This window comes from Equus przewalskii, chromosome 9, assembly GCF_037783145.1.
Source record: "Equus przewalskii isolate Varuska chromosome 9, EquPr2, whole genome shotgun sequence".
Taxonomy (NCBI): domain Eukaryota; kingdom Metazoa; phylum Chordata; class Mammalia; order Perissodactyla; family Equidae; genus Equus; species Equus przewalskii.
This window is the reverse complement of record NC_091839.1, coordinates 22,708,381-22,735,554: the sequence shown is the minus strand read 5'-3', so window position 1 is coordinate 22,735,554 and position 27,174 is coordinate 22,708,381. Positions and strand designations below refer to the sequence as shown.

General features: G+C 54.1%; 3 protein-coding genes across 20 annotated transcripts in view; 2 read left to right on the top strand and 1 right to left on the bottom strand.

The window, feature by feature from the left end:
- Positions 1–749: 749 nt before the first annotated feature.
- On the bottom strand, positions 750–8,985 carry TSEN34 (tRNA splicing endonuclease subunit 34). 8 transcript variants are annotated; one of them, XM_070633395.1, is made up of 5 exons: positions 8,809–8,985; positions 6,178–6,424; positions 5,699–5,942; positions 5,288–5,545; positions 750–1,246 (listed from the first exon to the last, which is right to left on the bottom strand). In XM_070633395.1, exons 2-5 carry the CDS (start codon positions 6,418–6,420, stop codon positions 1,059–1,061), a joined length of 933 nt encoding a protein of 310 aa, XP_070489496.1. In that variant the 5' UTR covers positions 6,421–6,424; positions 8,809–8,985; the 3' UTR covers positions 750–1,058. The 8 variants fall into 8 exon arrangements, with proteins under 8 accessions (XP_070489496.1, XP_070489488.1, XP_070489495.1 ...); XM_070633387.1 differs by lacking the exon at positions 8,809–8,985 and adding an exon at positions 8,124–8,262; XM_070633394.1 differs by lacking the exon at positions 8,809–8,985 and adding an exon at positions 7,599–7,978.
- On the top strand, positions 7,819–20,442 carry MBOAT7 (membrane bound O-acyltransferase domain containing 7). Of its 10 annotated transcripts, none has more exons than XM_070633379.1 (8): positions 7,844–8,001; positions 9,092–9,170; positions 9,268–9,397; positions 9,928–10,054; positions 11,891–12,050; positions 13,321–13,681; positions 15,531–15,707; positions 19,409–20,442. In XM_070633379.1, exons 2-8 carry the CDS (start codon positions 9,095–9,097, stop codon positions 19,794–19,796), a joined length of 1,419 nt encoding a protein of 472 aa, XP_070489480.1. In that variant the 5' UTR covers positions 7,844–8,001; positions 9,092–9,094; the 3' UTR covers positions 19,797–20,442. The 10 variants fall into 10 exon arrangements, with proteins under 10 accessions (XP_070489486.1, XP_070489480.1, XP_070489479.1 ...); XM_070633378.1 differs by lacking the exon at positions 7,844–8,001 and adding an exon at positions 8,241–8,376; XM_070633376.1 differs by lacking the exon at positions 7,844–8,001 and adding an exon at positions 8,272–8,406.
- Positions 20,443–20,602: 160 nt separating this feature from the next.
- The window catches only part of TMC4 (transmembrane channel like 4), a 12,040-nt gene continuing 5,468 nt past the window's right edge, over positions 20,603–27,174 (top strand). Inside the window, exons 1-5 of one of the 2 annotated variants that reach the window (XM_070633372.1) lie at positions 20,603–20,782; positions 21,303–21,516; positions 23,304–23,449; positions 23,697–23,929; positions 24,051–24,172. In XM_070633372.1, coding sequence (XP_070489473.1) covers positions 20,704–20,782; positions 21,303–21,516; positions 23,304–23,449; positions 23,697–23,929; positions 24,051–24,172 — 794 coding nt within the window. In that variant the 5' untranslated portion in view covers positions 20,603–20,703. The remainder of the gene's footprint in view (positions 20,783–21,302; positions 21,517–23,303; positions 23,450–23,696; positions 23,930–24,050; positions 24,173–27,174) is intronic. The other variant, XR_011543885.1, reaches the window with a different exon arrangement.

Below are 27,174 nucleotides of genomic sequence, written 5' to 3'. Positions count from 1 at the left end.
TGTTTTATAAATGCGTATTTTATACATATGAGTTTTAGCTTTTGTAAAAAATTGTGGCATATAACACACATATAAAAAAAGGATCTAGAATATAAATATACAGTATAAAAAATAATTCTCAAACACCTGAATAAACACCGCTCGAGCCAAGAAAAAGAATTCCGCCAGCATTCCAGAAGCCCACATGCCCTTCCTGACATTCCCCTCCCCACTCCAAACTCCTGTCCTGAAACTGCAACACTCACTTCCTTCTTCCATGTGTTACTTTTATTTATGCCTTTGTATGCATCTGAATTGTTTTCCCTCCTGAGGAAGACCAGCCCTGAGTTAACATCCACCTTCAATCCTCCTCTTTTTGCTGAGGAAGATTGGCCCCGAGCTAACATCTGTGCCCATCTTCCTCTATTTTATATGTGGGATGCCACCACAGCATGGCTTGATAAGCAGTGAGTAGGTCCACACCCGGGATCTGAACCAGCGAACCCCAGGCCACCAAAGCGGGGTGCACGAACTTAACCACTGCGCCACCAGGCTGGCCCCTGAAATGTTTTATAAAACTCTTTTCAAAAGGAAGGCTGTGCAGTGGGAAGAGCTCAGAAAGATTTCAATCCCAGCCCTGCTACTTACTAGCTGTGTGACCTCAGGCGAGTCATCTCCCCTCCTCCAGGCCTTTTCCTCAACTGTGTAAGCAGATGCAAATGCCCACGCTTCCCAAGGTTGTTGTAAGGATTCAAATCACAAACTTCACGTTTAGTCAACAAGTTTATTGGGACCTCTTGGGACCTGAGCCCTGTAGAAAACAGAGATGAATCCAACCCAGTCTTCACTCTCGAGAAGCTCACAGTTTGGAAATGGGTAACTACAAAAACAACACGGCCAGTAAGTGCTCTGAAACAGGGAGGGGCACAGAAAGGATGTAGTGTGTACAAATCCGGAATCAAAAACTACCCGCAGAGGGAGGTAGGAGGGTGTCCTGGCCTCCCACGCAGAAATGAGCCTGGGATCGTCTAGAAAGGCTCTTGCCACAGACTCAGCCACATCCCATGGGTCTCTGGAGTTCACTGCAGGCTGGCCCACTGCAGGGAGGTGTAGACCACCTTACCATCAGGCTGCGGAGAACAAAGGAGCAGCGTCTTTCTGACGCTGGTTCCGAGGCGGCCGGCAGAAACCAGGTCCTGGAGTGGGATGGGGTCCCCAGGAGCCCAGCACTGAGCAATGTAGTGGGCGTGGAACCGCAGCGGGTCACCTGGGTGGGGAAGAGAGGCCTGTAGCAGTTTCCAGTGGCAGAGGCTGGAAGACACTGGAAAGTCCACAGCAGGGACAGGGGATGGTGTTAGCAATCACTATGAATATTTTAAAACAGATAGCCTTGGATCCAGAAATCCCTCTTCTCGTAATTTTTCTCTTGTAAGTGTAAGTACAGCAACACTAATATACCTATAAAGATGTTTACTTTGTTATCATTTGCAATTGCTAAGAAGTGGAAACAACCAAATGGACTAGTTAAATTCATGTGTATCTGTAAGACTGAAAATTATACAACTGTTAAGATAAAAGAATGTACCAACTTGGAAAATGGTCAATGATACATTGAGTAAGAGTGAAAGGGGGACAGGGGCAAGGTGTCACACATGGATAGCATAATCTTCTTTTTTGAAAAAACAAACAGGGGCCGCCCCGTGGCCAAGTGGTTAAGTTTGCGCGCTCCGCTTCGGCGGCCCGGGGTTTCGCTGGTTCGGATCCTGGGCACGGACATGGCATCACTCATCAAGCCTTGCTGAGGCCTCGTCCCACATGCCACAACCAGAAGGACCCACAACTAAGAATATACAACTATGTACCAGGGGGCTTTGGGGAGAAAAAGGAAAAAAATAAAACCTTTGAAAAAACAAATAACTGAACATATCCTTGTCATGACCTAAGAACCAGAACCACAAAGTCAAAGTCATGAGGAACTTAAAAGGATATCATGTAAATATCCAATGAGAAGTGACTCCAACAGGCTAAAAGAAGTAAGAATTTACAATAAGATGGAGTAATTAATAGATGGGATAAAGGGGTCAAGAAAATTTTTCTGAGAAGGGCCAGGTGGTAAATATTTTCAGTTTTCTGGGCCATGTTGCAAATACTCAGCTCTGCCTCTGCAACACAACAGCAGCCACAGACCATATGTAAGCAAATGGAGGAGGCCAGCCGCATGGCTGAGTGGTTAGGTTCATAGGTTCGTGCGCTCTGCTTCGGAGGCCCAGGGTTTTGCCAGTTTGGATCCTAGGTGTAGACACGGCACTGCTCACAGGCCACACTGAGGCTGCGTCCCACATAGCACAACCAGAGGCACTCACAACTAGAATATACAACTATGTACTGGGGGGGCTTTGGGGAGAAGAATTAAAAAAAAAAAAGAAGACTGGCAACAGTTGTTAGCTCAGGTGCCAATCTTTAAAAAAAAAATAGACAGGGCTGTGTTCTAATAAAACTTTATTTTTAAAAAAAGTAGGGGCTGGCGCAAGAGTTAAGTTTGCACATTCTGCTTCGGTGGCAGAGGGTTGGCCAGTTTGGATCCTGGGTGCGGACCTACACACTGCTTGGCAAGCCATGCTGTGGCAGGCGTCCCACATATAAAATAGAGGAAGATGGGCACAACGTTAGCTCAGGGCCAGTCTTCCTCAGCAAAAAGAGGAGGATTGGTGGCAGATGTTAGCTCAGGGCTAATATTCCCCTCCCCCCCAAAAAACAGAAAAACCGGTGGGTGGGCCAGAGTTGACCTGGTTGTGGTTTGCTCCTGGGTTAGATGAATCTGATCAAGTAGAGCAGAAACCCGCGTGGGGCACGATACAGAAGACTAAGTAATAGTTAATGCAAATCTGAAAGAGCAAGGCTTGCGACATCCCATCTGAGGGGACGTCACAGCAACTATAAAACAAGGCCTAGTCTGGCAGCTGGGTTTTCAGCAAGAAGCTCCCCAGGAGCCAGGCACCTCTCTGTTGTGGTGCCTCAGCCAGCTGAGGAGGGTCGTGAAGCCACCCCAAAATTGCTTTCTTAGAGGCTCAGCACCTTTTAACCTCAGGAAGATTTAGAATTAGACTTAGAAATTCTTCAATACTAATCTTCAGGGGACAAGGATTCCATGTATAGCTGGCACACTGAGTATTTATTGTTTTAAAAATACGAACCTATTAGAACTAACAGGTCAGCCTTATGGTTCAGTTTCAAACATGTTTTTTTCTCTTTTTTTTGAGGAAGATCAGCCCTGAGCTAACATCTGCTGCCAATCCTCCTCTTTTTGCTGAGGAAAACTGGCCCTGAGCTAACATTCATACCCATCTTCCTCTATTTTATATGTGGGACGCCTACCACAGTATGGCTTGACAAGCGGCACTATGTCTGCACCCAGGATCCGAACCGACGAACCCCAGGCCACCGAGAAGCCTCAGGCCGGCCCCTCAAATGTGTTTTTAATTGATTGATTTAAACTTATTTTAACCCGAAGTTTTAGTAAATCTATTAACAGTGTTCAAATATATAAACCTAAAACTCACCCCCTTTATAATTTACTACATTTAAGCTATTGACAAGTTCCATAATCAGAAAACTGCAGAACTTAAAAACAAAATAAATATATTCAAATGTAAAATGCAGCTTAATATTTAAAACTATTTAACTCCTTTTGCAAATGGGATCAAACATGAACCAACAGGCCACTTAAAATCTGCTCGACTGGAAAAAAATTAGATCTGTACATTGAACTGAAAGCTTAGAAAAGAACTAGATATTAGCATGTGTATGTTTAGTAAATTGAATATTCATTTTCAAAGCCAAAATAATTTTTACGTACAAAAGTCACCAAAAAAATAGTAAGGAAGTCATAAACCATGGTTATCTGTGGAGAATGGGGCAGATAAACTGTTCCCAGCTCCTAAATCTGTCACTTTTTTTTTTTGAGGAAGATTAGCCCTGAGCTAACTGCTGCCAATCCTCCTCTTTTTGCTGAGGAAGACTGGCCCTGAGCTAACATCCACACCCATCTTCCTCTACTTTATTCGTGGGACTCCTACCACAGCATGGCATTTAGCCAAGCGGTGCCATGTCCACACCCAGGATCCAGGCCGGCAAACCCCGGGCCACCGAGAAGCGGAATGTGCGCACTTAACCACTGCGCCACTGGGCCGGCCCGTGAGTTAAGCTTTAATCTGAGAAAAGACTACAGCTCTCGGCTCACCTGCAGAAGACTTAGTGGACGGTCTCCAATCAATAGCTAAGATCTGACTACTTATCAGGTAGTTCGATCTTTCCACATTCTTAGAGGGAACAAAAAGGGTGATTTTCTGCAATTTTTTTAAACTTTTAGTGATACAAGAAAGGTGCCCTTACTACAAATTAAAAATTAACTGATTCATCAGAAGTCTCCTTTACCTATATAACAAATGTAAATTCACTCCCAAGGGTAACCACTGTAGTTGGGCTGGAGTACACCCTTTCATGCCTTTTTCTACTTGCTTGATAGGATTCTCTTAGTCTAGTACTCCATTTTATCTTAAGTCCTTTTCATAGTCTTTCACCAGAGCCACAACTTTTTTTTTTTAAGATTTTATTTTTTTCCTTTTTCTCCCCAAAGCCCCCCAGTACATAGTTGTATATTCTTCGTTGTGGGTCCTTCTAGTTGTGGCATGTGGGACGCTGCCTCAGCGTGGTTTCATGAGCAGTGCCAAGCCCGCACCCAGGATTCGAACCAATGAAACACTGGGCCGCGTGCAGCGGAGCACGCAAACTTAACCACTCAGCCACAGGGCCAGCCCCAGAGCCACAACTTTTTAAGGCTACTTAAATAATGTGTATATAACTGCATGATTTACTTTTTACTATACATGTTTCCTACAAGCTATTCTTTTCCCCCCGCTTTGGTCATTTTTCGATAAATGTACAGGGACCTACAACAGTTTCTGACAACTAAATGCTGTTTCCCTGACAACTAACAGTGATGCTTAATCACTAACCTATTAATAATCATTCTGGTTGTTTTCTAACTTTTTAATACTGTAAAGAATCCTGCAATGCATAGTTCTTGTGTGTTTTGTGCACATATCTAAGTATTTCTAAGAGGAACTTCTGGATGAAAGGAAGGTTTAACAAAATTTACTAAACTGCCCTCCAAATGAGTCTAAGTTCCAAAGGTTTCCTGTCCTTCCATGGGTTTCAGAAGCTGAGAAAATTGAGACAAAAAGGAAAACTGCAGCATGTGGTGGGATGAAGGAAGGAGCAGCACCCAGAGGCCCCAGCGCAAACTCACCAGGGTAGACCAGGAAGTCGCCGCCGAACTTGCCGGCGGCGCTGAGGAAGAAGCCGCGCTCCCACAGGTCTCGGTAGATGCTGTAGCGAAGCTCATGGGCAGGGCGGCCAGCGTGGGGCCAGTCTTTGGACTGGACACGCCAGTCCAGGGGCCTGGCCTTGATGGGTCGAGGCCTGGCAGTGGCCAGCTGGACGAGCAGAGCGGACCTGGGCAAGGGGGCCACCCCATCTGAAGGCCCTGGTTGGGGAGAGGAGGAGCCTATGGGAGATGAATCCGAGAGAGTTTGGTGAATCCTAGGAGCAAGGTCCTTCCATCCCCCAGGGAGACCCAGGCCCTAGATTCCCAGCCAAAATTCCTAAAAGATGTCTCCCCTCCTCCTCCTGGTCCCTGGACTCTAACTCCCACGCTCACCGGCTTCCTCCTGCTCTCCCGAGGCCTGGCTAGCGCTGGCCTCGTTCTCTCCAGCAGCTGGGTTCCCACTGGCCTCCTGGCTCTCGCCGGCCCCCGAATCCTGTTCCAGCCTCTGCTTCTTCGCAGCCTGGCCCTCCGCAATCTTCTCGCGGAGCTCCTGACGACGGGTCTCGCGGGCTTCAGCTGCCAGGGCGCTTTGCTCCTGGAAGCCCTGCTCTTGCTGGCGCTTGAAGGATGCTAGAGTCTGAGAAGGAAACTTAGCTGGAGCGTCAGGATCCAGGCACGCCCTCCCTTCGGAACCCAGGAATCCCGACTCCCCGGCCCCTCCCAACTTCAGGGCTCCAACCCGGGGATCCCAGGCTCCCGCTCTCCAGATTCCAGGACTCCCAGACCCCTCCCACCGCAGGGACACGCAGTCCGGGCCTCCAGCCTCTTCTCCCGCAGGCCCAGGGGCGCGCGCCCTCAACCCGCCCCCTTACCAGGCTGTGCTGGCGGGGATCCGGGCGCGGGGCGCTGACCAGGGTCACGGCGCCGATCTCGGCCAGCAGCCGCGCCTCTTCGGGCATCAGCAGCAGCGGGAGGCCCAGGCGCGAGTTCTGGCGCGGCCCGCGCGGCAGGGCGCCCACCGTGCGGCCCCCCACGCCCAGGCGCTCCCGCAGCGCCTGCACCGCCTCGGCCCCCCACACCAGGGAGCGGCCGTTCGCCACCTCCACCACCAGCATCCTCCTGCAGGGGCCAGGGGACACAGCGGTCACCGACACGGCGCACCCTCCGCCTCCGGGGTCTCGCGGAAGCCCCGCCGCCGGGCCTCAGGGGGCGGAGCCTCGCCGGGGGCCGCAGCCCGCCACCTGCCGAACAGACGCGCCAGGCCCCGCCCCCAGAGCGCTGGACTCCGCCCCTCGGCGATCCCGCCAGGCCCCGGGGCAGCCGGAGACGAGACCCCGCCCCTCGCAGAGCTGCCGGGGCCCCGCTCGGCCGGGCCGCTCAGACCCCATGGTCGGCATTTCGGCCTGGGCCAATACTGCGGTCCTGCCTTCGCGCCTCCGCGCCTGAGAGAAAAGCGGCCCCCAGGGCAGCGCCACGCCCCCTTCGAAAGGTCCACTTTGGCGCCGCCCCTCGCAAAGCGGCCCTCTCCCTTCGGGTGTTCCCGTCAGGTGTCGGGACCTCCGGAGGCCAATCCTCCGCCGAGGCCACGCCCACTAAGGACTTGGCTCCGCCCCTGTCGAAACACTGAGGTTCGGCCTCAGGGCCTTTTCGTTCGGAGTCGGACTCGCACAGAACGAAGCCCAGCCCGGCCCGAGCGCGAGTGGTTCGGGCGTTCGGACGTCCGCGGCTCGGCCGAATCCGCGGCCCCGCAGCTATCCGTCAGAAGCGGTTCGGCGTTCGGGAGCTCTCGGCTCGGCCGAATGCACAGCCCCGCCCTCTGCCGAACGTAAGCGGTCCGGCGTTCGGACGTCATCGGCTCCTGTCACCCCGCAGCCTGAGGCCCGCCCCCTCCGACTGCAAGCGCTCCCCCAGTTGGGGAGTTCCCGCCCCACATCCGAGTCCCACAGCCGGAGGCCCCGCCCCCTGTGCGCCCGCTGTCTGTTGTCCCCTCGGGCGGGCTCACCCCGCTGGTGAGCGCTCGGCCCGCCTCCTCGCTTCCCTTCAGAAAGTCGCCCCGTACTCTGACAGAAGCAGCTAGTCACCTCGGAAACACCAAGTCGCAGCCCCGGCGGAGCCACCCCCTACGTAGCGCGCCACGCGCTGCTTCCTCCACCCCCTGCCATGCCGACCCCCTGCGTCAATTTCGTCACTGCGCCACCTCAGCGAAGCGGGAAGTCCGGCATTCGCCCCGCGGGGCCGGAGTCCCGCCTTCCCCCTCAAGTTGAACACCTTGGCTCCGCCCTCCGAAGCGCACCTCCCTCCGCCGATTCGGTTCAGCGATTTCGGACCGTCAGGCTCTTTACCCTGGCCCCGCCCTCTTGGCTGACGTGACCCCTCCCCGGGGGCCCCGCCCCTTTAAGCCAGGGCGCTGTTCGCCCCGCCTCCTTGGAGTGCTTCGTGCCTTTCGTTTGGCCTAAGCCTGTGGCCCCGCCTACCCCTAAACACGCGACTCCACCTATCAGCGCAGCCTATCAGGGTCGCTTGTACCCGACTATCTCCGAAAGAAACCGAAGCTGGGGCCCCGCCCGCGTCGGGCCGAAGCTCCTGGCCCTCGCGGGCTTCCGAACACAGACTTCTAGGACTCGACTATCTCCGAAGCTTGTGGCCCCCGCCTCCAAGCTGCTGCCCGATCCTGCCCGAAGCAACCCGAAGCGAAGGTCCCGCCTCTTTCCGAACGCTGAGCTCCAGGCCCCGCCTCCTTCCCGGGTCCCGTGGCGTTCCCTTGGAGCCCAAAGCTCTGGCCCCTCCTCTTTCCGAGCCCGAGGCCCCGCCCCTTTACGTGGTCGCGGCTCCTAGATCCCGGGTCCCAGGGCAGCTGCGGACTCGTGCTCCCCGCGCCGGGTCCAGGCACCTTCCCTGCCCGAGCCAGGCCCCTGTCTGCGGCCGCGCACCCGGCTCCGGACCGCGCAGCCTGGCCGGCCCCCGAGAGAGGCGGGGGCGCGGGGCCGAGCTGGGCGGGGGAGGCGTGGCCGGACCCGGGGTGGACCGCGGGCCGGGACTGCTCGACCGCCTCTTGCCCCGCAGGCCCCCAGGTGGGCCCGGGAGCGGGATCCGGAGACGAGGTGGGATGGCTGCAGGTCGGCGGGGCTGACGGGTGCGGGGCGGAGCCGGGAGCTCGCGGGTGGCGCAACTGCCTGTGGCTTTGCGGGGCGGATGTGACCCACGCGGGGTGCGCGCAGCCGGAGCGGGGCTGGGGGAGGGGACCGGCTCTCCGGGGTTTAGGCCGGGGAAGGGTCCGGAGCTCCGAAAGAGGGGGAGGCTGAAGGCCTGGGCTCCTCTGAGTCCTCTCGAAGACCGGCTGGGGATCTGGAGATCTGGGTTCCTGGATCCTCGAGGGAGGAGGAGGCTGGGAGTCTGGAATCCTGGGCTCTCAAAGGGAAGGGGCCAGGTGAGGGGTTGTTTCTGGCATCTCAACGGAGCGACGTCTAGATACCCGGGTCGTCAATGGGGGTGGAGGGGGGTACCTTTGATTTCTGCGTTCGCAAAGACCGGGGGCTGGATTCCTGGATCCTCGAAGGAGGAGGGAGCTGGGAGGTCTGGATTCCTGGGTTCTCAAAAGAGCGGGGTTGGGAGTGGATTCTTCTATCAAAGGAGGAAAAGTCTGGAGGTCTAGATTCCTCAGTTCTCAGAGGAGACGAGCTGAGGGTAGGACTGCATGATCCTCTAAGGGGTCGGGTTCCTGAATCCTCGAAGGGGGAGGGGCTGAGACTCTGGGGTTCTCACTAGAAACCTCCGCCCCTCCCCCAGACCATGTCGCCCGAAGAGTGGACATATCTAGTGGTCCTTCTTATCTCCATCCCCATCGGCTTCCTCTTTAAGAAAGCTGGTGAGTCAGGTTCCCTCCCCAGTGGAAAATGGGGGTGGGGGTGGGGGGGAGGAACCCCTGGAAGGTTCCAGTTTTATGTTTTCCATTCTCCCTCCAGGACCTGGACTGAAGAGATGGGGGGCAGCAGCCGTGGGCCTGGGGCTCACCTTGTTCACCTGTGGCCCCCACACTTTGCATTCTCTGATCACCATCCTTGGGACCTGGGCTCTCATTCAGGCCCAGCCCTGGTAAGGATTTTGGGGAGGAGGAAGCAACCTGTTTCCTCTTTGAGTCTTCCGTTTCTGCCTCAGTTTCTGGAAGTCTCTTGTTTACCTCTGAATTCTCTGTATTCTTAGTCTGGTCTGTGTTTCTTCCTCTTCTGCCTTTTTCTGGGTCTTGTCCCCCTGTGTTTGTCCCAATCCTTTACATCCATGTCATGGATTCAGGAGAGAGGAGGACATTACTTGTTGCTGATCCTGCCAGCATTCATATTCGTAATCTCTCTTTCTCCCTCCCTCCTTCCCTGCAAGAAAATACAGAAGATTGAAGGGTCTTGGCCCTGAAGCTCTCATAACCCCTCCTCCTTCTCTTCTCTTTTGCTGCTCATTTTTGTGTGGCTGCACCTCTGCTGCTGCTGTTTTAATCATGCTCATTCTCCCTCTCCCGGTTTTCTATCTCTGAAGGTGGGGAGGTGGGGGAGGGTTTGTAGCTGGCATCTGGGGGAGGCGGAGGCCAGGTCTCTGTGCCCAGCACAGCCCGCCTCCTGCCTTTGCCCCAGTTCCTGCCACGCCCTGGCCCTAGCCTGGACCTTCTCCTACCTCCTGTTCTTCCGAGCGCTCAGCCTCCTGGGCCTGCCCACTCCCACGCCCTTCACCAATGCCGTCCAGCTGCTGCTGACACTGAAGGTCAGACTCCCTTCCAACCTTCGCTTTGTGCCAGTTAACCTCCCCAGCGTCACCTCCTCCTCGCAGCCATTCCCGTGGGGATCAGAGGAGGAGGGCATTTTCTCTCCCACACACCCTGGGGGTGGACTTCACCTCTCAGCCCTTCCTTGGGGTAAATAAGTATCCTGAGTCATGTAACCGTGGGTGCCCTTTGGTGTTTGAAGTGTGCCAAAGGCTAAGTGCTTACCAACATGCTCTCCTCGCACCTTTGTAGCAAGCCATTTGGCAAAGGAGAAAACCAGTTTGGGGAGAAGGCACTTATCTAAGGGCACAAAACCAGGACAGCTACGTCTGGCTCTAGATCACCTGGGAAAATGGGTGAAAACAGATTCCCGGACCGAAAAGTGACGCGTTCCTACTATGTGCTGGGCTCCCGTGACATGTCAATGAACAGAACAGTCAGGCGAGGTAGTGAAGCAGGTCTCTTCAGGATGGGAGTTCAAGGGTAGGCAGGCATAGATTAGCTAAGAGAAGAGCTGGAGGAAGAGCCTTTCAGGATGTAGAGAATAGCGTGTGTGGAAGGCAGCAGGCTGAGTTCCATCCACTGTGTGCTGGCCACATGGACTGTTCAAGAGAAGGAAGGAGAAGGGGAGCAGGGGCCACAGCAGGCAGGGCCTAGTTGGCCAAGGTGAGGAGTTCGGACTTCTTCCTGTGGGGGCCCAAGATCCACTGGAAGAGCTTTTTTGGTTTGTTGCCAGAGAGGTGATGTGATCAGATCTACGTGTTTAAAAAATATTCGCCTGGGCGCCGCAAGTAGAAATGCAATAGAAAAGGCAAGATGGGATGAAGTAGGGCTCCTGCATCAAAGTCCAGGTGACAAACAGTGGTGGCTTGATGCAGGCTGCCACTAGGAAATGCCACGTTTAGAATAATTTGAGGAGCTTTTACTTATGACGGTGTGGGCAGGATATGGAGGAGCCAGAAGGGACAGCGCAGGAATCCTGGACCAGCAGCAGGGGAACCGGTACCAACCCTGGGCCCAAGGGGACAAGAGGAGGGGCAGGTAGTGGAACCCAGAAGGAAAAAGGGTGGTGTAGAGCCGCTCACCTTGAGAAGGTCTATCTAGGGTCATGGTCAGCCCAAGGTGATCTTGCAGGGGAATCACTCTCCTGCCTTCCTCCATCTCTGCCTGGGGCTCTCTCTTGTGGGGTTGGCCTTGGGTCTGTGTGGAGGAGGGAAGAGAAGAGATCTGGAGGGGCGGGCCGAACATATTCAGCCTGGTGGTAGAGGCACAACAAAAGGGACAGACTTGAGAGACATAAGGCATTAGATCTGGGCTTCGAGGAAGCTTTCTGGCCCGTGCAGTTAATTAGATGGTAGTGGCCTTTCCTGAGGGAGGGGGCTGGAAGAGGAGCTGGTGTGGGGAGTGGCTAATACTGAGTTCCACTGTGCATGTGTTAGATTCGAGGTGCCCAGTAGACATCTGAGTATTGATGATGAAGCAACTTGATGAATAGGTTTGGGGCGCTGGGGAGAAGTCCAGCCCAGGGGGAAGTGTTTGGGAGTCATGAGAGTGGGTGGTATCTAAAGCCACGACTGCAGGAGAGCACAGAAAGACGAAACACAGAGAAAGACAGGAGGGCCCAGGTCTGAGTCCTGGGAAACACCCGCCAGCAGCAGGCATTAAGTTGCAGCTCACGACTGTAGATGCCCAGAGCTGCCCGTGGCGTGCAACCTCAGCTTCTGGCTGCACTCCCTGGGCATCCCTTGACTGCTAAGAGGGGTAGTGTAAGGGAGGAGGGTGTGAGGAAGGCCCCGGGGTCTGACCTGTCCCCCGCCCATGCCCCTTCCTCCCAGCTGGTGAGTCTGGCCAGTGAAGTGCAGGACCTGCACCTGGCCCAGAGGAAGGAAATGGCCTCGGGCTTCAGCAAGGGGCCCAACCTAGGGCTGCTGCCTGACGTCCCTTCTCTGCTGGAGACGCTCAGCTACAGCTACTGCTACGTGGGAATCATGACAGGTGAGTGCCCTGCCTCTCCGCATTGCTCCCCCTGTGTCTCCACTGTCCCCCGGAGTTTGTGCCTGTTCTGTGTTCCTGCCCTTCGTTCCGGCATCTGCGGCTCCGAGGGTGAGCATCTCCCGGGTCTCTGTCTGACTCTTCACTGGGCCCAGGACTCCTCCAGGGAAGACAAACTATTCTCAGCCTAATGATTTCTTGTAGCTTCTTGGGAGGAGACAGGAGATAAAGGAGAAAAGTCTTTATAATCCGGATGTTCCTGTCGCCCTGGGAACAGACATTCACAGCTTATGATCCCATTTTAGTCTCAGAAAATATTTCTCATTCATGTTGACCTCGTAGAAGGTTTTCCGTTTTCTAACAACTTTATTGCGCTGTAATTGACAGATTCACCCACTTAGAACCATGTCCAATTTGCTGGGTTTTAGTATATTCACAGAGTTGTGCGACCACTGTCACCATGTAGTGGCAGAGCAGTTTCATCATCCTAGAAAGAAACCTTGTACCCCTTTAGCCATCATCCCCCAAACCTCCATCCTCCCCTGGTCCCAGGAAACCCCTAATTGACTTTGTGTCTCTGTAGACTTAGCTGTTCTGAACATTTGTAAATGGAATCATACACTATGTAGTCTTTTGTGACATAGAGGGCTTTGAACCCCTGTCCTTTTTGTTAATCCCCGCTCCTCCCTCCCTAGGCCGGCCATCATTGTATCTTATCTAAAGTGCCAACAGGCTGCTATTTTCCATCGCTGTCCTCCAGCAGGCCCCTCCCCACTCAGCAGCCAGAGAGGTTTTGTGAAAAGGAGAATGGTGTTCCAGCACTTTCCTGTTGGAAAAGCCTCCAGGGGTTTCCCAGTGCTCAGAACAAAACCCACAGCCAACCCAGAGGCGTCCTGGGATCCCCTGGGGATCCAGCCCCAGCCCCCCCGGATTTCTTCTCACACTAGTCTTTTCCTCTCCACTTGCACTGCTGTACTTCCTGGGGCTCCTTCCTGCCGAGGGGATCTGGTCTCCGTCTCCATCTGTCTTAGCATCTCAATACCCCTTATGCTCTTAGGTCCCTCTCTGTAATTGTCCCTCTTTCTTTCTTGAGTTCCTTGTCCCTTCTGTCTGGGTTGGGTGTCTGTCCCCTCCCTCCAGGGTCTCATACCCCAACCCTAGTCTCTGCTCCTGGCCCCCCCCAATCCCTTCCTGTCTCCCTCGCCCCACTTGAGCTCCGCCCCCGTCCTGTCTGTGCCAGTCTCTGACCAGCTGTCCCTCCCTCCCGCCACAGGCCCATTCTTCCGCTACCGCACGTACCTGGACTGGCTGGAGCAGCCCTTCCCGGGGGCCGTGCCCAGCCTGCGGCCCCTGCTGTGCCGCGCCTGGCCGGCCCCGCTCTTCGGGCTGCTCTTCCTGCTGTCCTCGCATCTCTTCCCGCTGGAGGCTGTGCGCGAGGACGCCTTCTACGCCCGCCCGCTGCCCGACCGCCTCTTCTACATGATCCCCGTCTTCTTCGCCTTCCGCATGCGCTTCTACGTGGCCTGGATTGCCGCCGAGTGCGGCTGCATTGCCGCTGGCTTCGGGGCCTACCCCGTGGCTGCCAAAGCCCGGCCCGGGGGCGGCCCGACCCTCCAATGCCCACCCCCCAGCAGGTCAGGCGGCGGGAGGGAGGTGTCCCAAGACCCGGCAAGCCCCATCACCACGGGCTGGCCCTGCCCCTAGCAGGGAGGATAGCAGGGAGCAGGGGGCAGATCCACTACCTGTTGTTGGCACAGTGTCACCCCTTGGCCACCGCAGCCTACCTTCCCCTGTCCTAGGGAAACAGCACTCCTTATACCCACCCATGGCCCCTTGTTGCTAGGCTTGTCACCCCTTGGGATGGCAGATTGCTCTCTGTTGCTAGGAAAAGGAAAGTGGTATTTTAGCAACTATGTGCAGCCCCTCTGTTGCCATGGAAGTGTCACTCCAATAATCCAGTTGTTCCTGGTTGCTTCAGATGCCATCATGGGGCAGTGACGATTGCCCTTTGTTGCTAGGGAAACGGTTCCCTAGCAACTGGACTGCCTCTATTTGCTAAGGAAGCAGGTTTCCTAGCAACCATGGTGTATCCCTTCCTGCCGGAAGGCTTGCTATTTGTTGCTATGGGAATGGCACCCCCTAAACTACCCCTTTGTTGCTAGGAGCCACCCCCCCCCCCCCCGCCATGGGATGTCATCTCATAACAGCCTGTAGTTGCTCTCTGTTTCGAAGGAAATAACATCCCTGACCGTGTTGTCCTCTGTCAGAGGAGACATCATTCCTAGCAACCACAGGTCAACTTCCTACTGTTGCTAAGGAAACCGAGTTCCTTGGTTACTATGGATTGACCTTGTTGCTAATGATGCTACCCCCCTAGATCTTTAATTGCTAGGTAAGTTGCACTGTTAGTAGTAGGGGCTCTCTTGTTGCTAAGGAAGTATTGATCCTGTGTTGCCCCTTGCAACCAGGAATGGACTGCCCCTCTGTTTCCAGCAACCTTGGTAGGCCTTCTGCCTAGGGCTGCGGCTAGGGGAGCAGCCCTTCAATGGAAATTATGAACCGCTCCTCCTCAATAGAGTCAGGCCATCCCTGAGTAGTTACAAACTGCCAGTCCATTGTGGGGGAAGCAGCACCCCCACACAAAGTGATTTTCACTGCCCTGGTAACTATGGGCAGACCTCCAGTTGCTACAGAGGGTGTCCCCCAGAAAATGTCAAGCAGGAATTGAAGGCTTTTCTAACCCTTCTGGGCCCCACTCCTAGTGGATGACTCCCGTCGCATTATCAGAAGCCACCAAGGGTTCAGGTGGACAATTCCCCATTGCTGGGGATGTTGGCACCAGTGATCCAGGAACCACCATATTGCAAGAGGTGATACTTCTTGAGCAATCCTAAGGACCAATAGCCAGGAGAGGCCCTTTCCAGAAGCTTTTCTAAGCATCCTCTTGTCTTGTTGCTAAGGAATGCCCTTTCTCTAGCAACAGAGACCATGGCGGTATCACAGGGCCTAGAACATCTCCCTGGCAACCACAGACCATCTGGTTAGGGATGCTACTTCCCTAGCAACTGCAGTGTCTGACAACCTAGAAAGGACCACGCTTGGAGGCTTCTTTGAGTACACTGAGCTTGGTTGCTTGAGGAATGGCCTTTCCCTAGCGTTGGAGACTGAAAGGTCAGGTTGCTAAAGGTGCGCAGCTTAGCATCCAAAGCCCTTGGAGGCTTTTCATGGCTGTTGTGGACCCCATTACCAGGAAGAGAAACCCATTGTTGGTGAACCTGCGCCCCCAACCCCTCCCCACCTTCCTCCCCAAAAAGGCTCCCTCTGGGCTACTCTTCCCCTGTTGCCTTAGCAAATGAGACAGCCAGAGAGCTGTTGCCTGTCCACGATCCCCTCCTTGGCATCTGGGGCTGGGATAGCCAGCATTGGGAGGGGGCCTGGCTGAGTTGCATGTCTGTCCCCCACCCTCATCCTCCACCCCACCAGTCTGGAGAAGGCGGCTTCCGTGGAATACAACTATGAGACCATCCGCAACATCGACTGCTATGACACAGACTTCTGCACGCGGGTGCGGGAGGGCATGCGGCACTGGAACATGACGGTGCAGTGGTGGCTGGCGCAGTACATCTACAAGAGCGCGCCTTTTCGCTCCTACGTCCTCAGGTGAGCCCCGTCCCCTCAGGCCACATTTGCAGAACTACATCTCCCAGCAGCTCTTGGGGCCCCCTGCAGCTTCCTCGGCCAGGCTTCCGCTGCTGAGAATCATGGAAGTTGTAGTTTCTTGAGTCCCGTTGCGCTGCCGCTGATTTGCGTTACTCGTGGGTAAATCGTTGCTGCTCTGTGAGCCTCAGTTACTACTTCTGTCAAGTTCAGCCTCGTTCGACAGTACCAGTGTGGCGAGTCCCTTGGACTCTAGCAAGACCTTCTGGAATTTGACCCTACCAGCTACCGAGAAACCTTGAGGAGTTGGTTGATTTCTGTTTCCTCAGCTGTTAAGTGGGGGGAATGCTATTACCTGTTTCATAGATTGATATGAGCACTAAGCAAGCTAAAGTGTGAAATGTACTTAAGGTGAGGCTTGACAGGTGTGTGCTCGCTATTTATTAGCTTTTATTATTCTTCACTCATCGGATATTTCTTGAGTGGAGATTTCGTCCCACTCAAGATGTTGTTGTCTTTACAACCTTAGGAAGCAGAAACTCATCATCCCATTTTAAAGATGAGACTGAGGCTCAGAGAGGTTAGGTAACCTGCTGAGTGTCACTCAGCCATCCTGGAGCCAGCAGATGAGGTCAGGATGCACCAGGACATGTTCTCATAATGAAGCTGTTAACGATGGCTGCTCTGGAGCCAGACTTACCTGGTGCATGATCCGATTTATGATCTAAAGATCCACTCTGGCCCTGTGTGGGGAATGGAGTTGAGGTCGGGGGAGGGAGCAGGAGGTAAAGCAGGGAGACCAATTCGGAGGCCTTTGGGGCTGGCCAGGTGGGAGATGATGGTGTCCTGGTGTAGGGAACAGTGGGCAGAAAGTGGATGGATTCGAGAAGTGGAGTCAGAGCTTGGCACAGACTGGATGTAGGGCGTGAGAAAGAGGATATGAAGCATGATACCCCGGTGAGAGGTGTGAGTGACTGAGGGCACTCCAGGGCCATTTCTAGAGCAGGGGAAGACTGGGCAGGAAGAGATTTCTGGAATGGGTAGGGTGAGGAAGCGAGACTTCGCTTTAGTCTCACTAACTTTGAGGTAGCTGTTGGCCGTCCAGCTGCAGTTATCGGATAGGCAGTTAGTTATGTGATTCGGGCGCGTAAGGGAAAGGTCAGTGTAAGAAGTGGACACTTGAGCATCGGCAGGTATAGGTGATACTAAAGTTCTGTGGCTGAGCATCAGGTCAAAGCACAGGGTGTTCCGATGCGCTTAGACCAGGGGTTCTCAAGAGGGGGCAATTGTACCGCATCCCCAGGGGGCCTTGGCAATGTCTGGAGACATTTTCGTCATAACTGGGAGGTGCTACTGGCATCTAGGGGGTGGAGGCCAGGGATGCTCCTGATGTGTGGGGACAGCCCCCCACCACAGAATGATCTGGCCCCAAATGTCAGTAGTGCCAAGAGTGAGAAACCCTGGTGTAGACTAGACACAGGAGGAGGAGCCCGCAAAGGGAGCCAGGGAGATAAGGAGGACCATCAGGAAAGTTCATTCCCAGAAGGGAACCAAGGGAGCCAAGGGAACCACATGTTTCAAGGAGACGGGAGGGATGGTTTGTGTTGTACGGTGCCTGGAGCTTCAGTGTATGAAGACAGCTATGACCACCGGGTTGGGCGTGATGGGAGCAGTTTGGAGGGCGGAAGTAAAAGCCTGATTGGAGTGGGTTCAAGACAGAACGGAAAGGGAGAAGTGTCGACGAAGTGCAAGACGATTCTTTGGAGAGTGTTCACTACATGGGAGCGGCGAGATGGGAGAGAAGGGTAGGATGGAAGCAGAGCGGCTGGAGCAAGGACCAAGAGTTCAGGTGTGCACATGTTGAGTTTAAACGTGCCAAGTGTGTCCTACTGTCCTGTCTGTTCCCATCCCCTTCCCTCACCCCCTTGGAGGAAATTTCCTTAAATCCTGCCACCCAGAGAATTCTCTCTCCACCTTGGGAAGAAAGAAAGAAAGCAGTTTTTTTTATTGAATAAGCATTAAACCAGATTGCGACACATGTTGCAAGTACCCACTAATGTGGTTACTGAGATGGAAAGAAATCTCACGCTTTTTATACCACCCATCCCTTACGGTCCGTTACGTAGCATGTTCTCAAGAGAAACCATAGCTTGCCCTCAAGTAAGAGGGCTCCCCAGCACTCTTTGCTATGCATTCTCTCAAGTTCATCCCAAGGTCACCTGGGAATTGGGGTAGCCACCTGTGCCGGCTAAGTAGTCTTTATCTGAAGGTAGAACAAAACTCATATCTGTGTGACAAGCAGGTGGTGACAGCTGGCCAGGCTTAGGATAAACCCCCACAGTGGCTGGGAGACAGGGACGTTTACGTTTCAAAGGGATGGTTCCCAGACCCTCAAGAAAAGTATGCCCGGATCGGAATGCTTTCTAGAGGCTTATTTCGCCTTTTCAAAGATCTCCACCTATGTCCAAAGGACACAGAGAAGATTCTCAAACACTAGGTTTTTCAAGGAAATGGCCTAAGAGAAGAGAGGGAGGAAAAGTTCTCTTTTTGGCAACAAGAAAAATTGAAGCTTCTTTGTGGAGTTTTATGTCCTCAAGATTGGGATGGTCAGCATTATTCTGTCCTTAGCTTGTGGTACTTCAAGCACCCTGATGTGTCAGAGGGAAAGGTTGATGCCCATGGGCAAGAAAGGCAGGCCCTCCCCCCCTCACCCATGCCACAATCCGTGGCAGAGCCTGCTGTGGTTTCTGTCCCGTCCAAGAAGTGTCTATCAGAACCTGAAAGTATGGGTCCTCAAGGGCTAGGGAGTTCGATTCTGGGGTCCGTAAGGACAAGGGACCATGGCTAGAGATGCCTGCATCTTCACAGATCAGGAATTATACTCCTGGATCCCCAAAGGAGGAAGCGGCTGGGGGCTCAGCTTCCTGGGTGCTGAAGGAAAGGGGCGCTGGGAGAGGGTGAGCTGGGTTCCTGAAGAGAGGAGTTGAGACTTGTGGGTCCTGAGCGGGGAAGGGGGGACAGACTTCTGAAATCCTGGGTTCTTGGAGGAAGGTGGGACCTCAGTTATAGAGGAGGGTGGAGGGCTGAGGGTTCCTCTTTCCCTACAGGGCAGGGACCATTGACTTCCTGGTTCTTCAAGAATAAGGGAGCTGGCTCTGGGGCTTGGAGGGCAGAGGACCAGGACTCCTGGGCCCCAGAATAAGGATGGGCCACAGACCAGGGACTCTGGGTCTTCATGGGCTAGGACAGTGGTTCTCAAATGCTGGTTTGTATCAGAATCACCTCCAGGACTTGTTCCATCGAAGATTGCTTCTGGCCCCCACCCCCGGACTTTCTGATACCGGAGGAGTGGGCTGGAGCTCAAGAATGTGTGTTTCTAACAAGTTCCCAGGTGACGCTGATGCTGGACCAGGGACACACTGAGAACCACTGAGCTCTCAAAGGAATCAGACTTCTTGGTCCTAAGGGAGAATAGGCCATGGAACAGGAAACCTTTAAGCCTTAAATGGGGAGAGGACAGAGGATTAGGTTTACTGGGGTCTCCAAGAGGGGCTGGGGGCTCCTAGGTCTGAGGGAGGAGGAGGCTGGGGGCCTGGATTCCTGGGTCTGAGGGAGGAGGGGCTGGGGGCCTGGACCCCTGGGTCTGAGGGAGGAGGGGCTGGGGGCCTGGGCTCCTGGGTCCTAACTCCCAGCGCCTCCCCCAGGAGCGCCTGGACCATGCTGCTGAGCGCCTACTGGCACGGCCTCCACCCTGGCTACTACCTAAGCTTCCTGACCATCCCGCTGTGCCTGGCGGCCGAGGACCAGTTGGTGTCTGCCCTGCGGGGACGGCTCAGCCCCGGGGGCCAGAGGGTCTGGGACTGGGTGCACTGGTTCCTGAAGATGCGAGCCTACGACTACATGTGCATGGGCTTTGTGCTGCTCTCGCTGGGCGACACCCTCCGGTATTGGGCGTCTGTCTACTTCTGCATCCACATCCTGGCCCTGGTGGCCCTGGGGCTGGGGCTGGCTTTGCGTGGGGCCAGCCCCAGCCGGAGGAAGACGGCGTCGCAGCCCACCAGCCTTGCCCCGGAAAAGCTCCGGGAGGAGTAAGCTGCCGCAACGCTCTCTCCGTCAAAAGCCACCGAGCTTTTGCCTGGGAATTCCGTGAACCAGGCTGTCTCCTTGCTCAGAAAGAGTCCTGAATTTGGCTGGGGGCCTGGGGAGGATTCCCGTTCCCCCAGCTCAGCACCCTGCCTCCGATGAAGCACGGCTGGGGGCTCTCTGCTTCCCTGCCCTTCGCCTTGAAGGCTGCAGGACAGTTTTCCCTACTGTCAAATCAAGGTGTCCAGATGAGAATCTCGCTTTGTCCCTGCCGCTCTTTCCAGGTATTCAGAGAGAGCTGCGCTTCCCCCAACAGCAGGGCCAATGGGCCACCCGGCTCCTCGGGCAAGTGCCCTTTGGATCCAGAGGGCGGGTGTAGGAGCTTCAGGTTCTGGGAGTGGGGAACCTCTTCCTTGTGGCTTTCACTCTCTTTTATCTCATCCAACCAGTGTTTCAGACCTAGAAAGGAACAAAACCCTCTCGTTTCCTAAAGGGGAAACTGAGCCACAGGTGAGCAGGCTTTTGGACTGTGGTTCTTGCAGCTTCCATCTGAGCCACCTCAGGGTCCCAGTGCTCCTGTCACCCTCTTGTCATCCTTTGGCCCAAGACAGGGTCAGAATGTGTAAAGCTCTCCCAATAAAGTGTTGCACAAAGACTGTGTGTGTATGGGGGGGATCAATGACAGAGGGGCGCTTGTGCCCCCAAGTCCTGGTGTGAAGTGCTACTGTCCCTGCTCCCTGAACCGCACTGCCAGGAGAGCCCGCAGCAGTGGCCTTGACGGTTTCTGGGAAGTGCACAGTATTCCCTCCAGGCCACCTGGCGGTCAGTTACAGACCTGCCCTTGGCCCCTCCCTCACCTGGCGCCGTCCGAGCCCAGCCCGCTCCTAGAGACGGAAACACAGCTTTGCCTGGGACCATGGAGGGGAGCCCGACGTGGGAACCAGAGGCCTGGGGCTCCTCTGGGGGGTGGCTAGCACCCCGGGAGGCCCGAGCAGGTAGGGGAGCCCTGGGGGGTCAGGTCCAACCCCTCAGGCTGGCGGAAGTCCTGTGGGAGATGAAGAATGGAGGCCTGGACTCCAGTCTGAAGGGCAGAGGGGGAGGGGTTTTGATTCCTGGGTTTCTGGGGGAGAAGGCAGCGGGGACTCCTGGGTCCTGGGGAGCAGTCTGGAGACCCAGCCTCAAGTCCTGGGGGAGGAGAGGACCACCGGCTGGGGCTCAGGTGTCTGAGGAATGGGAGGGGCCAGGGTCCAAAGATCCTGAAATAAGGGAAGAGGAAGTTGAACAGCAGACCCAGACTCTTGGGTCTGAGGGAGGAGGGGCTGGGGGCCTGGACCCCCGGGTCTGAGGGAGGAGGAGCTGGGGGCCCGGACTCCTGGGTCTGAGGGAGGAGGGGCTGGGGGCCCAGACCCCTGGGTCTGAGGGAGGAGGGGCTGGGGCCCGGACCCCTGGGTCTGAGGGATGAGGGGCTGGAGGAGGATTCCTGAGTCTTCCCAGCCCCCTACCCTCCTGCACCAGGCCCGTCGCTCTCCTCTGTGCTCAATGAGCTCCCCAGTGCTGCTACTCTTCGGTACCGAGGCCCTGGGGTGCTGCCTTGGGGGATGCTGGAGGAGGAGGATGAGGACGGAGGGAGGAGCATCCAGGCCTTGGCAGAAGCCACCCAAAAGGAGCTGCAGGAACCTCACGCTTCCCGGGAACTGCCTTGGCCTATGCAGGCCAGACGGGTACACAGGTGAGGGCCCCACATCCCACTTCCCAGCCAGGTGGGGACCACCTTCCCACTTGTTGGGGCTCTGTCTACTTGCTGTCTCATCCTCCCTGCCTCCCTCAGGCCCCCGTCTGTGTCTCTGTGTCTTTACTTTTCTGACTCCAAGGAGTCCTGTCTTTCTGTGGCTCCAGACTCCCCTCTCCTGGCCTCTCAGTGTCTTCTCTCCCTCCAAGCCCGTCTCTGCCTCTGTTTCTTTCTGTGTGTCTGAAATCTGTTACTAATTTTTTTCCTCTCTGCTTTCTGTCTTTCTCTGTCTCTGCCTCCTCCTCTCCCAAGCCTGTCACTCTTTTACTTCTGTCTTTCCTCTCTCCTTCTACATAATTCGTAGGGCCCAGTGAAAGATGTTATTACGCATTTCAAGATGGCAACAGCATTGGAAGCAGCCATGGGGCCCCTCTGAGAGTGGGGCCCTGTGTGACTCACCCTTGTTTAGTGCTACAGTCCTGGCGCCAATTCTGATGGCAGTGGGGGAGGGGAGGCATCCTCCACACCACCCAGCAATTCTCTAACACCAGATGGGGGTCCACACTTCAACTGAACTATCTGCCTGGAGATGGCTTCAGATCCCTCAGGTTAAGGGCTCCCTCCTACAAGACTGTCCGCCCCCCGACCCCCACTTCAGATGCTAATTGCAAGTCCAGCTTGTCACCTGTGCTTCTGACGCTGGCTATACATCAGAGGTTCCCACAAACCCCTCCTTGGGTTCAATTAACTTGCTAGAACAGCTCACAGAACTCAGAGAGACACTTTAGTTACTAGATTACTGGTTTCTTATAAAAGGATATAACTCAAGAACAGCCAGTTGGAAGGCAAGGTATGGGGAAAGGGTGCGGGGCTTCCTTGCCCTCTGCGCCCACCGCTCTCCCTGAATCGCCACGTGTTCACCAGCCCAGAAGCTCTCCAAACCCCATCTTTGGGGTTTTTATGGAGGTTTCATTACTAAGGCAGGATTGATTAAGTCATTGGCCATGGGCGACTGATCCAACCTCTCTCGCCCCTCTCCCCTCCCCAGACATCAGGGGCTGGGACGGAAAGTTCCAACCCTCTAGTCACGTGGTTGGTTCTCCTGGCAACCTGCTCCCATCCTAAGGTGCTTTCCAGAAGGAACCTCATTTACATAACAAAAGCCACCTTAGTCCCTCTCCACACTTCGGAAACTCCGAGGGTTTTAGGAGCTCTGTGTCAGAAAAGGGGACAAAGGCCAAATAAATATTTCTTATTATAAATCACAGTATTACACCTTCCTTCCTTTCTCTGTTTCTTTTTTTCATTTTTACTTGATGATGATATTTGCCTGGTGCATGAAACAAGGTGTCCAGACTCAAAGCGTATTCCTATAGCGAGTGCCCAGCTGAACTCCTCCTGGAACTAGAGACGCAGCATCGCGGCAACATCGCAGCTCCGCAGAAGCACCCCTCTCTCCCCGCAGGAACGCCTTCCCAGCCTCGGACGGTGGTCACTGCTTCCTCGTCTTCCTAGCTTTGCCACCTGTGCCTGCCTCCCTCGAGAGCCAGCTTTCCCTGTGCTCGCTGTGGAGCCGTGTGGGAACAGAATGCTGCAGTCTTCATTTTCTGCCCTGCTTCCTAGGCTTAGCGTCAGCTCTTTCTTTTTGTTGCTAGAGAGTATTCCACGGGATGACCACGCTGCAGTTCACTTCCTGGTCCTCCTTTTGGGTTGTTTCTGCATTTGGGTGGTTTCCATCTGGGGCTGCTAGGCCCTTCATTTTCTGTCTCTGACTCTTTCTCTCCCAGGCAGAGCCAAGCCAGGGACCAAGTGGCTCTGGGCTCAAGGTCCAGGGTGGCCCGCTGGGCCCTGGTGCTTGGATGGTCCAAGGAGAAGACGCAGGAAGGACTGCGCACCTTGCAGCCCTGGGTGTGGACGCTGAAGAGGATCGGGGGTGCGGTTGGGTTGAGCTGGCATCTTGGGGCGAGCTGGACTCCCCGGTCTGAGGGAGGAGGGGCAGAGGGAGGAGGGGCTGGGGGGCTGGGGGGCTGGACTCCCGGGTCTGAGGGAGGAGGGAGTGGGGGCCCGGACCCCTGGGTCTGAGGGAGGAGGGGCTGGGGTCTGGACTCCCGGATCTGAGGGAGGGAGGCTGGGTCGGACTCCGAAAGGAGCCCGAGGCCTCTCTCTGCCGCCCCCTGCAGGCCAGTTCGGCGCCGGCACGGAGTCCTACTTCTCTCTGCTGCGCTTCCTGCTGCTGCTCAACGTGCTGGCTTCGGTGCTCAAGCTCTGCATGACGCTGCTGCCCACCTGGGTGGAAGGAGATCCCCCGGGTCCGCCTGGTCCTGACACCTCCTCCCACTGCGGCTCCTACGACCCCCGCCCCCAGGGCCTGATCGCCTTCCCCACCCAGCTCTTCAGCTTGCTCTCTGGAGAGGTGCGCGCCTGGGTCGCTGGGAGACCCCCCCCCCTTTTAGCCCCAGTGCCCCCACAACCGCCCAGCTCCCTGAACCTTGCCTCTACCCAGCCCCATGTGACCCCTACCCTGCCCTCCCCAGAGTTTTCTAGAATGGTCTTCTCTCTTCTATGGGTTCTACCCACCCCGCCCGCACCTGGCGGTCAGCTACCTGTGCTGCGTCTTCGTCATTGGCCTCCTCCACCTGCTGCTCATCCTGCACCGGTCAGTGACACCCGCACACCCAGCCCCCCGGGCCGTGGGGGGAGTAGTGGTGGTAGAGGCACCCTCCCCAAGAATCCTGAGTCTTGCTCTGTTATCCCTTTCTCTCTGTTTGAGTTGAAATCCAATTAAAAAATGCTTCCTGGGGCCGGCCCCTTGGCCAGGTGGTTGGGTTCATGCCCTCCGCTTCGGCGGCCCACGGTTTTGCAGGTTTGGATCCTGGGCACGGACCTAGCACAGCTCATCAGGCCATGCTGCGGCCGCGTCCCACATAGCACAACCAGAAGGACCTACAACTAGAATAAACAACTATGTGAAGGGGGGTGCTGGGGGGGAGGCCCTTCGGGGAGAAGAAAAAGAAAAAAAAAAGATTGGCAACAGATGTTAGCTCAGGTGCCAATCTTAAAAAAAAAAAAAATGCTGAAGACCAGGGATAAAGGTGGGAAGTTTCTCCCTCCTGTGGCTTAGAGTCCAGTGGGGAAGGTAAGGCATTAAACAAGTAAGCAAATGAATGGCATCTTTTCAGGAGGGGAGAGTGCTGTGTCAGAAATGAATAAGGGTGGTTCCTTCACTCATGAAATAAATATTTCCTGAGCAGGTGCTATATGCCATGTGCCGGGCATTGTTCTAAGCAGTTGGTAAAACAGGAGAACAAACAAATCCAAGAGAATCCTGTGCTGATGGAGCCGACGTTTTAGCAGGGAGAGACAGACAATATGCAATAAGCCGTAAATGAGTCAGTTGTGTGGCGTGTTAGAAGGTGATCAGGGCTCTGCGTACCAGCAGAGTAGTGAGGGGGATTGACCGTGATCTTGGGCCAGGCTGCTGTACGAATAGGGGGTCTGGGAAGACTCATTGAGAACGTGATGTTTACGCAAAGACGTTGAGAAGGTGAAGGATTTGGTCAAGCAGATACCCGGGGAGAGAGTATTCCAGGCAGAGGGTATGGCTGGAGCAAGGCGGGAGCAGGGCTGGCGTGTTGGAGGGTGTAAGGCAGCCTGTGCGACTGGAGCAGAGGGAGGCAGGGGGAGAGCCAAGAGAGAAGGGGCCGCGTTCTGTAAAGAATGTGGCTTCTTTCTTAGTGAGCTGGGACGCGTTGCAGGTTCTTGAGCAGAAGATCCTCCAGGTCTGATTTAGGTTTTAAAAGAATTCCTCTGTGGTTCTGTGGAAGACAGAGGGGTGAGGGGGAGGGAAAGGGAGAGAAGGAGGAGAGGGGAAGACAGGAGCGCAAGGAGCGAGGGAGAGAGTTTAAGGATGAGCAAGCCAGCAGCAGGTCCAATAGTTATGAGGTTATTGTAATAATCCAGGCAAGAGACAATGGTGGCTTGGACTAGGGTGGGGACAAGTGGTCAATTCTGGATTTCTTTTTCTTTTTTTTTTTTTGCATTGAATTTTTAAAAACTGAATTCTTTTCTTCCCCTGGCTTTATTGAGATATAATGGACACACATACCATTATGTGAGTTTAAGGTGCACAACATGTTGACTCGATACATTTGTATTTTGCAATATGCTTACTACTGTAGCATTAGCCAGCCCCTCCATCCTGTCCCACTTACCATTTCTTTTTTGTGGTGGGAACATTTAAGATCTACTCTCTTTGCAACTTTCAAGTGTGTGATACAGTATTGTTAACTACAGTCAGAATGCGCTACCTTAGATCCCCAGAACTTATTCATCTTACAGCTGGAAGTTTGTATCCTTTGACCAACATTTCCCCACTTGCCCCACCCAGCCCCTGCTAACCACCATTCTCTCTCTGTTTGTATGAGTTTGGCTTTTTTAGATTCCGCACAAAAGTGAGATCATACAGTATTTGTCTCTGTCTGACTTATCTCATTTAGCATAATGCCCTCAAGGTCCATCCATGTTGTCGCAAATGGCGGGATTTCCTTCTTTCTCATGACTGAATGATATTCCATTGTGTGTATGTACCACGTCTTTATCCAATCAGCCATTGATACTTAGGTTGTTTCTGTGTCTTGGCTATTGTGAATAATGCTGCAGTGAACATAGGGGTGCAGATAACTCTTTGAGAACCTGTTTTCATTTCTTTTGGATAGATACCCAGAAGTGGGATTGCTGGGTCATATGCTAATTCTATTTTTAATTTCTTGAGGAAGCTTCATATCGTTTTCCATAGTGGCTGCACCAGTTCCCACCAACAGTACGCAATGATTATTCCCTTTTCTCCACATCCTTGCCAACACTTGTTATTTCTTGACTTTTTGATAATAGCCATTCTGATGGGTGGTGGGAGGTGATATCTCATTGTGGTTTGCATTTCTCTGATGATTAGTGATGCTGAGCATCTTTTCATGTGCCTATGGGCATCTGTATATCTTCTTTGGAAAACTGTCTATTCAAGTCCTCTTCCCATTTTCTGTTTGGGTGTTTGGATTTTTTTGCTATTGAGTTGTATGAGTTCTTTATATGTTTTGGACATTAACTCCTTATCAGATATCTGATTTGCAAAGATTTTCTGTCCTTCTGTAGGTTGTCTTTTTATTTTGTGGATTGTTTCTTCTACTGTGAAGAAGTTTTTTAGTTTGTTGTAGTTCCCCTTGTTAATTTTTGCTTTTGTTGCATGTGCTTTTGGTGTCATATCCAAAAAATCATTGCCAAGACCAATGTCAAGGAGCTTTTCCCCTATATTTTCTTCTAAGACTTTTTCAGTTTCAGGTTTTATGTTTAAGTATTTAATCCATTTAGGGTTACTTTTTGTGAGTGGTGTAAATAGGGGTCCAATTTCATTCTTTTGCATGTGGTTATCCAGCTCTCCCAACACCATTTATTGAGGAGGCTTTCTCTTCCCCATTGGGTATGTGAGCTCCCTTGTCAAATATTGTTGACTGTATATATTCTTTGTTTTTAAAATATCGCACACTTCCAGAAGAATGCACAAATCAAAGGGTAGAGCTTGTTACCTTCCCACCCATACCAAGAAATAGAACACGACCAGCCTCCAGAAGCCCCCTCAAAACCCCTTCAAGCTACCACACTCCC

What these genes read in the sequence shown, in the direction of transcription:
- TSEN34 (XM_070633395.1), bottom strand. Translation starts at nt 6,420, where the DNA reads ATGCTGGTGGTGGAGGTGGCGAACGGCCGCTCCCTGGTGTGGGGGGCC. An exon ending in ATCCCCGCCAGCACAGCCTG is followed by an intron (nt 5,943 to 6,177) that starts GTAAGGGGGCGG and finishes TTTCCTTCTCAG; the next exon opens with ACTCTAGCATCCTTCAAGCG. An exon ending in CGACTTCCTGGTCTACCCTG is followed by an intron (nt 1,247 to 5,287) that starts GTGAGTTTGCGC and finishes TTCCCCACCCAG; the next exon opens with GTGACCCGCTGCGGTTCCAC.
- MBOAT7 (XM_070633379.1), top strand. Translation starts at nt 9,095, where the DNA reads ATGTCGCCCGAAGAGTGGACATATCTAGTGGTCCTTCTTATCTCCATC. An exon ending in CTCATTCAGGCCCAGCCCTG is followed by an intron (nt 9,398 to 9,927) that starts GTAAGGATTTTG and finishes CCTTTGCCCCAG; the next exon opens with TTCCTGCCACGCCCTGGCCC. An exon ending in CTACGTGGGAATCATGACAG is followed by an intron (nt 12,051 to 13,320) that starts GTGAGTGCCCTG and finishes CTCCCGCCACAG; the next exon opens with GCCCATTCTTCCGCTACCGC.